Source organism: Protopterus annectens, chromosome 3.part0, assembly GCF_019279795.1.
Source record: "Protopterus annectens isolate FY-2018-M chromosome 3.part0, PAN1.0, whole genome shotgun sequence".
Classification (NCBI taxonomy): domain Eukaryota; kingdom Metazoa; phylum Chordata; order Ceratodontiformes; family Protopteridae; genus Protopterus; species Protopterus annectens.
In genome coordinates this window covers 1526265758-1526279023 of record NC_056731.1, presented here as the reverse complement: position 1 = coordinate 1526279023, position 13266 = coordinate 1526265758, and the positions used below count along the sequence as shown (strand labels likewise).

Sequence of the window (13266 nt, the reverse complement as noted above, 5' to 3'; positions counted from 1 at the left end):
TTGTTCAATGTATGATATATCTAAAATCCCTGTCTACAATATTATGACAGTAACTGCCTGGTACCCAGTTGTTGCCTGCCCTCCAAAAAATGCTAGCATGAGAAAATGAATAAGTATATAATGGTCACTTGCAAGAGACTCTATGTGCAGGGTCAGAAGTAAAGACGAACGAAAAACAGAAAAAAGTAGACACCTGCCTTTATAAAAGTTGGCAATTCTCTTCTGATGTCCAGTGTTTGTTTGCTTTTGTTCACTGACTGCAGTGGAAGGCACATGTGCTAAAGGAAACACATCGATTTTTAGATCATCACCCTTGCCTTTTTATGTAAAGCTGATACTTTAATTATTAACATCAGAGATTTTCAAATCTTTATGTTTAAAACTGTGCGTCACTTTTAGTACAGGCTATGAGTATCTGATGAGTACAGTGATCAAATACAGGGAGTTGGTTAACAGTCAAATATCATCTGTCTGTCTCACCTGCTGAATATTTTCCCTACCCTTAGGAAACAGACCATCAGACATGGCTACAATAACATCTTTCTTGTTTATTTATGAGGTGTTAGAATAATTTGCTGCAAAAATACAAAGACCATCCTCAATCTGGTGTTCAATAAAATAACATTTCATGTACTCTGCCAGGACAAGGAACCTATGAAAAGAGATTTAGTAGTTCATATGGTATAATGTTTCACTGAAATATTGCCATAGAATTTTTGATTAAGGCACACTTAAAACCAATTTAAAGATTTACAATAGGGAAAGGAATGGCCCCAGAAGGGATAGTAATTACAGACTGTATAAAAATAATCCATATACATATATATTATGGCTCCATGTTTTTATCTTTTGAACATCTTTGGACAGGATTCTCATACTGTCATTGCCAGGCTAGCTGAGTGGAATATTTGGGTACAGAAAAAAACCACTAAATGTTGAATACATCTCACTGACTGTAGTGTAGGCTAGTTTTCCAGCAGTCAGTACAATGCTTACTTCATCCCCACTTTTCAGGTTGAGGATAATATGAAAGGTGCCTGTTCCTCCACAGCACTGCTTTCGTGAAAACTGTTGGTGGTACTCCAGTTCTTCTCTTTTGTATCCTGATGTGTCCAGCTGTGCAACACTCACATTGGATACAATCAGTGCAGCCTCTATGCTTTCTTCTCTTTCGGAAACCAGAACTGCTGCAATCAGGTAGCGACCTTCATAGGGGACAGTGAAGATACCTAAAACAGAAAAGGCACTTTAATGCAAAAGTCTGAAAATAAATCAATGTGACTGAATAAAACTTTGAATCAGTGTGAAGACTACATTCATTACACAGAATATGAAGTCATCCTAGTAGGAGGGAAGGCACAACAGCTGTTATCTGTGACATTTATTTGGGAATCCTTTTGGATTACTTCAAGCTAGCTTAGGTGAACAGGTCATAATCCTTGTTGCAGTAGTAGTGATCCAATAACTATGAGCGGTAGCACAAAGTGATGGCTTGGGAAGGCCAGGTGGCAATGTATGTGCTTATACTGGCATGTGAAACTTTTTGGTTGCAGCTGCAAGGTTGGATGACAGAAAAGAGAAAATCCATCCATCCATCAACAACCCCTTTTCCCATTTTGTACATGGGGCTGGCGTGTCACTTCAACAGTGACAATCATCTACAGCCAAGGTTTACAATGAGAGGTTAGCTCTGCTATAGTAGTTCTTCCACACCACACACTCACACTCACACCTGTGACCATTTTAGAGTATCCAGTCCTCCTACTGCACATCTTTGGAATGTGGGAAGTAACTGGAGCACCCCGAGAAAACCCACACAAACAGAGGAAGGACATGTAGACTCCACACAGAAGACATCCCAGCCAAGAACTGAGCCAGGGAACCTCTTGTTGTGAGGTGACAACAGCATCTGCTGCATCACTGTGCCACCCAAAGAGAAATGTTAACCCAATAGTCTTCATACATTTTACATTTGTTCACTGGTCTTATTATAAAATGTTGTGATGCTTGTGAGATTCTTTTAAGGGGAGGCTAATTAATCTGTTGGGTAGTGGTTTGGCTCATGACTAGCTACAATGATATTCTTTACATTGATTTTCACACATTTTCCAGGTATGATTGGGGCAAACAGGAAATGGTATGTGAATGCTACAGGACTAGAAGGTTACATTTCCTGTCAAAGATAGCAGCTTCCTTTATTTACACAATGAATACCCAGATGCCTACAGGGAGAAAGTGATACAGATGAAAGTGCTTCCCAGCTCTGAAGAAGCAAGTCATAGTTCGCACATTAAAGCACTGCAGTAGGATTATTTCTTCTAGTGGTTGTCAAGAGATCTTGAAAGTAATCTACATGAATGGCAAAAATGTTGAAACAGTTGCTAGAATTAATTTCAAATATTTCTGTACAACAAAGTATTAAGAAATAAAGCTATGTAAAGAGAATGAGTTGAGACTGCTTAGTATGTAGAAATGAGTTTGACTATTTTTTTAAAAAGAAAAATGTATTCTTTTTCCAAAGGGTAATAGCCAAAAACTGAAAACATCGTATATATTTTTTTAAACAAAGAGTCTGTTAAGAACTCACTGGTAAATGTTTCCCCCTCCTCCCTTATGTATGCAACCCCATGTATAGGTTCATATATTAGTACTAAGCTAACTGCCCTTGTGAGCCATTTAAGTCTAGCCAGTTATCCCTTGTGAGACTCAAACCTTGCACCTTGTGTTTGTAAGGCAAACACCTTAACCATTAGGCCACCCTCCCAACCCACTGGACCTACCAAATGGCTCCACTGCCTTTATGTAGTTGACTGAAGCATCCCCAGGCTATTCAAGCATGCTATGTTCCATTTGTTCTTGCTTGGGTATCCTCAGTAGCCCATCCATTCCCTGTGATGAGAACTGGATAGTACGAAGTGGGGGCAGCTTTCATGCCCAATGAAGTGACCTACTGTCCCTTTGGATTTTTTAACTCCCTAGCAGCTTTCTTAAATGCAGCCACATACTGTTTGCTGCAGAATACCTGTCTCCATATGGAGAATTTCTCAACTAGTACGCTTGCATAGTGGCAGTGTGTGCTCAACAGTCTTGTGTTCCAGAAGTGCAACACCCAGTACTTCCGAAAGTGTCACCTAAATGGAAAGCCAGAGCCATCTTCCTCCACCCAGGGATGGGCAAGCCACTGCTTACTTGCCTATACCCATCTATTCTCCTGGATTTCCCATCACCTGAGCTGCTAATTAAATCAGGTAAACTACACTGTAGTAATTGAAAACAGTGAAAATTCACTTTAATAAAATAATAAAAAAAACAGATCTCGCAAGCTTTCATACTTCTAATGTTTCCTAAACACTAAACAGAGCACTCTATTTAATCACCTTATATAGATAAAAGTCAGAAGGCTAATTCAAAAGTTAATTTCTGTAGGGTTCAGTGAAATGGACATTTACTGCATGAAGCTGGGACAACGGTAGAGACAGAAGTGTTACGGCATTCTGTTCTTTGGATTGACCTGGGAGACCATATTCAATTTCTGTCATTCTGGGTTCTGGCTTTACCATTTGGTAGTATTTTTACCCCTGAATACTAGGTTATGCTTGTAAACATTACTCAGCCAGTCTCAGCCTTCAGACTCTCCAGGTTTGCATAAGAGAAAAAAAAATGAATCAAAACTTTCCATAGAGGGGGCTGTACAATTCAGATGGATAACCATGAAGGCAAGAACATGTCATTCATTCACTGTTACGGTCAGTACTTCTCACAACTGTCCTTTTCTCTTCCACAACATCCACTTACCTGACGAAGCATTCCTTGACCTGTTATGTAAGATAATCCGCAGTTTCTTCCTCATACACAGCCCAGAAGAAACTTTTTTTCCTCAGTATATCTTTATATCATAGAGACACCTGGTCTTAACTTACAATAGCCACTGCAGTTGAACATGGGTCAGTCGGTCCTGAGAGATAAGCGAGCACCATTCCAAAGGGACAGGTGATGGCCTCCACCACCCTTGGCCGATTGAAAGGGAGTCTAGTTCAGATCCCTGAATCCAGAGTGCTGGAGATGGGTGCCTCACGGCGTCCAGTGTGGTGATGCAAATGATCATGGAGAAGCCAGTTGGGGCCCCTGGGAGAGTTCTCTTTTCTTTGTAAAGGGCAGGGTGCCCTGGAATGGGTTCAGCCCAAGAGAGGGGCCCGCGCCCTGGAAAGCATTGCAGTTCTGGCGGCATCAGGTGATCTCTTGCTGGCCCTTGAAAATCTGGGGGAGAGGGTGTAAGTCTCATGCTGGGCTGTACCCATATCCACAGCAGGTCTCCAAGGTGAACAGCCTCTGGCATGTTAGAACAATGTAGGTAAGGGAAGTCAGCAAGCCAGATCTGTAACTTCAGGATAAGCATCGGCTCAAAGGGCTGGGTCGGTTGGGCTTGAGCGTGAAGTGGGACTGGGTGCGCACCATGGCTGGATGAGGCATCACCCACTTGCCATGCTCCCCCTCCTGGGGGGCAAGGGGGATGGCGCTGGCAACTCTGGATGCATGCCGGGCCCTTCCCATGGATCGCCCCAGCTGTGGTGGGTGCCGGTCCCAACTGGCGTCTCGTATTGTCCGGCAGCTAGCAGCTGACTTAGAACTGGTGTGGACTGGGGGAATCTGACTGTTTAATTAAAACAAAGCATCGCGAAGGCCCGAGATGGGTGTTGACATGATGTGATTTCTGCCCAGTGCTCTGAATGTCAAAGTGAAGAAATTCAATGAAGGGCAGTAAATGGCAGGAGTAACTATGACTCTCTTAAGGTAGCCAAATGCCTCATCATCAAATTAGTGATGCACTTGAATGGATGGATGAGATTCCCACTGTCCCTACTATCTAGTGAAACCACAGCTAAGGGAATGGGCTTGACAGAATCAGTGGGGAAAGAAGACCCTGTTGGGGTTGACTCTAGTCTGGCACTGTGAAGAGACATGAGAAGTGTAGAATAAGTGGGAGGCCTCAGCCGCCAGTGAAATACCATTACTCATCATTTTTTCACTTACTCAGTGAGGTGGGGGGCCCCATTGGGGCTCTCACTTCTGGCTCCAAACACCCAGGCATCTGGGTGTGACCCACTCGGGGGACAGTGTCAGATGGGGAGTTTGACTGGGACAGTACACCTGTCAAAGAGTAATGCAGGTGTCCTAAGGTGAGCTCAGGGAGGACAGAAACCTCCTATGGAGCAACAGGTCAGTCCTGTCACTTTTGGCCATCTTTCTACAAATATGTTGCAGTACCAGTTTAGCTGAACTGCATCACACCAGTTTTACATACTGATATCTGGTATTTTATTTAATGTGAATTTCAACCAAACCTAATGTAACAAAATAATAGAAGGGCCTTATGAAGTCACTATCCTCAATCAAATCTCTGCCCCCCCCTCCATGTTCTTTTATAAGCTTTAGCTGAGAATGCTTTTGTCTTTTTTTTTTTTGTTGTTGAAAATGCATTTCATCAAAAAACTTTGGAATAAATTCCCTAGATCCAGCAGCAGTATGGTGATTATCAGTGCACAGCGAGGACATTTTGCACTTATGGTACTTTGTGCACAATGGCTGAGTTATCCCTTAGTCTTAACAGTGGCTCCTTTCCAGTTGAAGTACCCAGGCTGCATGCTTATGTTTGACTGAAAGCAGATGGAGCTAACTGCAGCATGTCTGACTTCCAAGGCAGATAACTAGTTCTGAGCCAGGTTAAAAATCACTCGATGCATCATACTGTCAAACTGGCTTCCTAACTTCCGATCGAAGCATATTATGTTGATCAGCTTGTAATTATACAATGAGAGTGAAACTTTCACATCGTCGACCCCCCCCCCATAACAAAAATAATAAATAGCAGAAAATCATAAGAAAAACATAAATATGTAGGGCTGCACCTTACAGCATGAGCAACATTAAGACTCAAGAATGTAACTGAAGCAAATTTTCTCCAGTTGCTTACTAGCCCAATAGCACTGTGTGCTACTATAAAAGGTATGTATCACAAGTTTGAGCCTAGTCAGAGGAAGGTTGTTTTTTTTATAAATATTTCCATGAGGTCCCATCCCATTTGATAATATGATCACCATTAATTATTTATTTATTCAGACTTAGCATGACCTAACTGTTGGTTAGCAGGATGTTACTGTTGTGTAGCACAATGCAACTTGGGACTTGGTGTTTGCTTTAGGGCAGGACTTGACTTTAGTGCAACAGTTGTTTAAAGTGTTCTGTCTTTATTTAGGATGCAACAACGCTGCATTTTATATAGCACAGCTTTACTGGCTGTTCTGCTCTTCATGATTCTCATTATTAGGAAGAGTTGCTGATGTGAACGTTCAACTCTCCCTGTACAATTACATGCCAATTGACAAAGTGTGCTTCGATTGGAAGTTAAGTTACCTGTCACATTTAGTCAAAGACTTCTGAATTTAACCTTTAAGGACAGTGCAAACTTCTCCATAATAAAAGGCTGCTGGTTTACGCTCACTCTGAATGACAGGAGTCTGAACTGCTGAGGTGTAGCTATTGTGGGGTAAAAGGAGCAGGCATCCTACGCATAAAGTGTTAGAGAGTGCAATTGGCAGATACTGATACATCTTCAGTGCATTTCCAGTATTCAGAAGTGAATGCCAGTGTTACATTTGTGGTGAGAACTGAAGTGCTTTAGTGAGACGTGTGTGGCGCAAACTGTGGAAACTGATTGCTACAAATGTAATAGGCCATTTACTGGACAGTCTGAGTCCAATGAGAGCACTTTTTTTGATCCTCAACTTAAAGTCTGGGGAGAGGGCTATTTGGGGGACGGCACCTGGCACCAGAATAGCTAGCTACACCTTTACTAAGCTGTGCTGCATAGAAAAATACTCTCAAAGTGGGATTTACAGAATGTGGGAAAATGCCCCTTTCTCTGGGGTGTTGCAATGTTGAAGATGGTAATACTTAACAATAGTATGTAAAATATTTATTTGAATTACATTTTAATTTTTTATTTTTAATCTGAGAAAAATTCAAATTCATGTCAATAGAAGTCATACCCACAGCTTAACTAGCTAATGTATTCCAGATTTTGGAGTACATTCATCCAAAATTACCCACACCTTTCCTTGTGCTTTACCATTACGTACTGTCCTCTGTGAGGCAGTAAACTCAGTCTTAGTACTTTGTTGTCTTTCACCATCTTGTTCAATTAATTGCACTACAGAAATTATAAACTTTCTGATTAGTAAATAATTGCTTCCACTATTGCCAATGGGCCAGTGTCAAAGTAATTTGAGTAGTACGTCTAAGCTCTGATGCTGTATTTGGCTATATACATTGTACCCGATTCCAACGACTTGCTCTCATCATAAGTGACTTACTTTGGTGTGACCCTGCTGTATAGAAATGCCTCACACCAGATGAAGTCATATACACTAAAAGCAAGTATTTTGGAATTGGGGCAGAGTTACAACATAGTAAGTCACTTACACTGAGGGCAAGTCTTTTAGAATCAGCACCATTATCTCACTTTCAATCCTGCTCTTCAGTTGTATTACGTTTATTGCACATTCAGTATTCACTATACTCTAATCTGGAAGTGATGACTGCTTATGTGCCAGCAAAATGATCAGCTGTGCACGGAGGCAAAAATTCTGGCATTGTTCTGTGTCCCGTCTCACTAAAGCCATTAGATGTGCTGCTGTGTTTTAACCTGGCCCACTCTGTCCTACAGATTCAACTTTTATTGCTCACTCCCAGTTTACATGATTGTTTCCTAGACTCTTACTGGATTGTTCTTCACACCCATTCATTCTGTCCTTTTATTTTGTTCACCTAAGTTATTCTCTTTGTATCCTAGACTCTAATTCACTGACTCTTAACATTCATTCCCTTTCATTTCTCTCTTTCTCTTTCTGTACTGTTTTTAGTAGTACTGCAATACTGTGTCTGTGTTTGAATTATTACTCATATATATTGTTGGTTCTCATATTATGTGATCACAATATCGCATCAGGTAATATGCAAACAGTATAAGGACAGTATGCCATTAGCCAGTAAACTACTGTTTGTCTTCCATCACAGTCACTTACCTGAAGAAGCATCAACTGACCTATTTAGTAAGAACATTGTCTTGTTATGGGAGATCTCCTGATTGGTACACTCACCAGTCTTCATCCAGTTATTAATTATTCATCCAGTTTTTCTCCAAATGGTCACTTGTTTCTCATTGACCCAGTAAACTTCACCTTCTCTCCTTAGATAGCGGAGTCCATGACCATACAAAAGCTCTTGCTGCCCAGAACAGGTTAGGTATATATCAACTGGAGTGAACTGGTCAAAAGCTGTAGTAATAGTTATATTATAGGCCATCACTGACTGTTCTAAATCATATGAACTGTAATCCAAAAGAAGTTAGTCAACTAAAGAATTATCACTGCTAGTCACGCCATTTAAATTCCTGCATTTTACTTCATCATTCGCAGATTGGGAGATCAGGTTTTGTGGAGCTGTGGTCTGAACTTGGTCAGATATCAGTATAATATGAGGCTGGTTGTATCACCAAGTCAGAAATGAACATGATCAATTAAAAGCTTTTAGAATGTGTCTGCAGAGGTCATATCTTCAACAAACCCAAATCAATAAGTAATGAAGAAGAATTATTTTGTGAGATACTAACTTGTCATTACTCTAGGCCTATGATAATCTAAGCTTGCATACAACTATAAATTGTTATTATTCATATTCTACTGACTCACAATTGCTTCATAGTGGAATAGATCATATTAACAATTGGTGCAAGGACAATGGTCTCAAATTATATATGTAAGAAAGATGTAATATGTTATTTTTGGTAAATAAAACATTTCCCATGCCATATGGATGACACATTCCTCCAGTCAGGCACTGTTGTAAGGAATTTCAGCAGTCTTGCTGATAATTCCTTATCTTTTTGGCCTCTGTCACCACAAGAAATAAAACTTTAGAACCTTCAAAACCACAACAGCCTCTCAGTCTCTGCAGCAGTTCAGTTCTACTTTCTAAAGACATCTCCTCTGGATCCAAAGAAGTCTTAATTCCTCCTTATTTGTATTTCATCAGACCCATTATTAAACATGATGTACCCTTTGGCATATATATGTCCAAAAATATCACTCAGTGTAAGTAACTTTAGTAGCTAAAAGGATCAGTGGCTTCAAAAATCTCAGTTATCAGGACAGATTTGCAGCTCTGTCTCTTTAATCAGTTTCGTACAGACTTTGCCTGTGGGGATTAGTGTCTATCATTTTCATCCTTGATATACTCAAGTCTCTTTGACCTTCTGTTCTATCACAGAACAGATGGTTCCTCAAATATCTGGCTAAAGGAACTACAGCTTCATCAACAGATAAATAAGATACATTGTCATGATAGACTTATATCTTAACATCTCCAACCTCTGAAGTAAACATGCACTACATGTTAAGAAGAGTAGCACCCTTGCCACCTTCAAAGTAAACTTAGATAATTAGATAGTCCACCTTGAATTCTCTCCTATCCTGTATTGGCCATCTTGAGGGTGAAGGGAACTTTTGAATATGGGTTTGGCATGACTTGTAATAGTCTGCAACTTTTAGTTGCCCATCACAATCAACCTACAGCATTACCCAATTAATGAAATGCTCAACTAGCAACTGAGTCTTGTGCACCTGTGTGCAGCTTTTAGCAATACAGCCATGCTGAACTACTCATTGTCCATGCCAACCAAAGAACAAACACTATACAAAGTTATCCCGTCACTCTTAGGGTTTGTTTGCGTCTTTTGGCTTTTGCCAGGTAGGGGTCGCCACAGCGGAACTCCGGTCCGCTAATGATTGGTAGTTGATTTTTACGTGTCGAGTTACCAGCCCTGACACACAACCTTCAACGAAGGTACGCCCATTCACGCATATCTCCACGCAGAAGACGCTCTAGCTGAGAATCGAACTGGACAGCTTCTGACTGTGAGGTGACAATGCTACCGCAGCACCACCACCGCCGGTCCGGTCACTCTTAGGGTAACTAGTGAAAAACATCAACCATCTACTGTGCAGCATCACCTACAGTAACAGTGCTGTAACACTCAAACCAGTGCAATATATAATAAATTACAAAATGTAAATAGCTAATCACAATGCAACATTTTCTAGGCTGGCAGTAATTAGAACTCCAAGAACAGTAGCAAATTGCCCTCTCTCACAAGATAATCACTATCAATCTTCCGAGATGGCCCCCAAACACTGCCAGACTAGGTTATCAAATGAAGCTATGCCCAAATAGCAACATGCACTGAAATCAGAAAAAATGCTGTCTCACATGTTAAATGATAATTTGGGTAATTAAAACATACTTCCTTGGTATTTGAAGGGACTGAAGAAATTAGTAAAATCTAGTAGAAACAGGTCAAATCCAGTTCCAGCAAGAGAGCTCAGATGCACAGCTCAGGGCACTCTAATCAAAATGCAAACGATGTCTCACAAGCTGAGCAATGTATAATAAACTAAAATGTTGAAAAAGCAAATCTGAATACAACCTGCTATAGGCCAAATATAATTAGAACTCACAGCACAGCATGAAATCATCACAAGATATTCACTAGCAATGTACCAAAATGGCCTCTAAACACTGCCAAACTAAGTTGTGCCAATTAGCAATATATACTGAAGTCAGAAAAATATATCTCAGATGTTAAACTATAATTTAAACAATTACAACACACTTTCCTGGTATATGAATGGGCTTAAGAAATGAGTCAAATCCTATAAAATGGGTGAAATCTAGCTCCATCAGTAGCTCAGATGCACAGCTCAGAGCATTATAGCCAAAAAGACTGCAATGCTCTAAGCTGGTTCACTCTTGTACTCGAGTCTTGCAGTTTGATTATTTGGGGAATTTGGAACAATAATAAACACAGATAAGATATATGGCTTCTTTGCCCTTGAATAAGTTAGTGTTTACTCTTGTTAGTGGGTGATCTGGTACTGAGTCCTTTTTTAATTCTTTTTTTGTTTCCTGTAATTATTAGTTTAGCTCACATTTGTGTCCAACAGATCATTAGTATCAGTTTCATCTGTGGTTATTTTATAAACGTCGATCCTTGTTTTACTTTCAAAATAAAAAGCAACTGGTCCTGTATCACTAAGTTCTCTTCACGTTTTTAGCCACTGTTCTTTCAAATCTAATTGTTTTAATCTTTCTAGAAGCACTTGCACATTTTTTGATATTACATTTTTTTTTAGTTTTCTTATCTTTTGTCAGTGCTCTGGTTTGCCTTGATCAGTCTATTCCTCTGACTGTCTCTCTCTGTTGCTATTTTCTTAGCTACCTCCAGTTTTGCCCATGCTTCCTGTGGATTTTTGAACCCTTGGATGCATACTGTTGTCACAGCTTTGAAACTAGCTGGGTGCATCAAGCAACAACATGCTCAAGCCCTCTACAAAGCTTGTTTTATCAGCAGGAACAACTTGTTGTCCTCTAATAAAGAAGCAAATCCATCCTGTTTTATATGAACTTTATTTTTGTTCCATATTAAGCATTTTTGCCAAATATTCCAAAGCACCTACTCCATTTTACAGGACTAGAGAAGCAGAACTAGATACCTAGTTTGAATATTATTTTATCTCCTTTCATCCTGAAGCCATTTGAGTTACACTATTTCAAAGAGCTTCATTTGAAGCAAGTTAAATGACTGGTCCACAAAGTCTATAATTTCTTCTTCCTCTAGCCTCTATAGAGCACCAGGCAGATGTAAAGTTCATCTGAAGGTTCTCTTCTCTCTCTCTCTTAATTTTTTTATCTGATGCAAGACTTCTTGGAACAGCTGCGCTGCTATTTTTTTAGATTTAACATCATGCCCTGACCAGACATAACTGTTGCTGCTAATTTTGCTGTAATTGTGCACTGCAGTTCATAGTAAAGTATTCCACCTTGAACTTCATGTAGAAATCCCTATGTTCCATAACACTACTTCTAGTGCATGTTCTATTGACTGCCTCATAGTAATTGCTTCCTTGGCCATGGTAGATACCCACCCATCTGATCACTTAATGTACTGCTATCAGCTGAGCTATTGCTGCGCAGCTTAAAGTTTCACACTCCTCAAAAAATTGTGGCATATTACATGGAATTGAAAACTTTAAAACCTCTCAGCATTAACAGTTTTTTTTTCAAAACTATGACATAAAGTTCCATTATTTAACAGTCCAAAAAACAGATGCCACTGCTTAAAAAAGAATCTGACATACCTGCAAAGCACAAGTAACCTATACATTTTCATTGCAAAGCTCCCAAAATAGTGCCCCACTTCCAAGGTCTCACAAAAACAAAAGGTTTTGCACTAACATAAAGAAAAACTACTTCTAACCCCCATAGTCTTCAAATGACTTAATCAAAAGTTTTTCCCAGATATCACAACATACCTGTAATTTTAACCTCAGATCAGTTGCACCTTCTGTAACATACCTTCAAACACCCAGGACAATATTAAACTCCAGCAGCAACAGCTTTTCTGTGTTAGAGCCTTGACGTTGGGAGTCCCAATCTGCACACTTAAAACTAGCTACCTCCTATCGCGTTTTCAGAACCATCCTTAAAAAATGTTATTCAGAAATTCACCTTACAAGTGTTATGAGCAAATGTATGACCGACGTTAATATTGCACCATGGCTTTCTAAAGATACCAAAACCAACATTTCACTCAGAAACAAAGCATGGGCCACCTACCAGAAAACAAAAGCCCCACTTCAGACAGCTAAGAAATGACACCAGAAAATCCATAACCTTAGACAAAAAGAACCACTGCTACCATCTACTGCAAAATCACCAAAACAAACCTCAAATGTTCTGGGCAGGAATAAACAAACTACTCCACCCAGGCCAAACTGCCACTCCATCCCCCCCCCTTAGCTTCCCAACAAAAATCCCCAGTAGACATTGCTAATAACTTCAACAGCTTCTTCACAGAGACTATCCAGTCTCTAGCCAGCCAACTCTCTCCCAATGGCTCTAATTCTAATGCAGCCACACTCAGTACCCAAACATACTTTACCTTCTAACCTGTTCCTACTCAACTTATTCATGCCCTACTTAAGAAACTAAGTCCCACCACCCTGGCTGCTGACCTCCTCCCAGCAGACTATCTGCAAAAGGCTGCTGACACCATAGCATACCCCATCTCGATCTTGATCAACAGAGTTATATCTGAAGCTACTGTACCCACTATATGGAAAATCTTCCATATCATACCTCTCCATAAAGGAG

General features: G+C 40.1%; 1 protein-coding gene across 1 annotated transcript in view; it reads right to left on the bottom strand.

Annotated features, from left to right (window-relative positions):
- Window positions 1-528: 528 nt before the first annotated feature.
- Window positions 529-13266, bottom strand: part of EMILIN2 (elastin microfibril interfacer 2) — a 566143-nt gene continuing 553405 nt past the window's right edge. Inside the window, exon 8 of the mRNA XM_044065564.1 lies at window positions 529-1229. Coding sequence (XP_043921499.1) covers window positions 892-1229 — 338 coding nt within the window. The 3' untranslated portion in view covers window positions 529-891. The remainder of the gene's footprint in view (window positions 1230-13266) is intronic.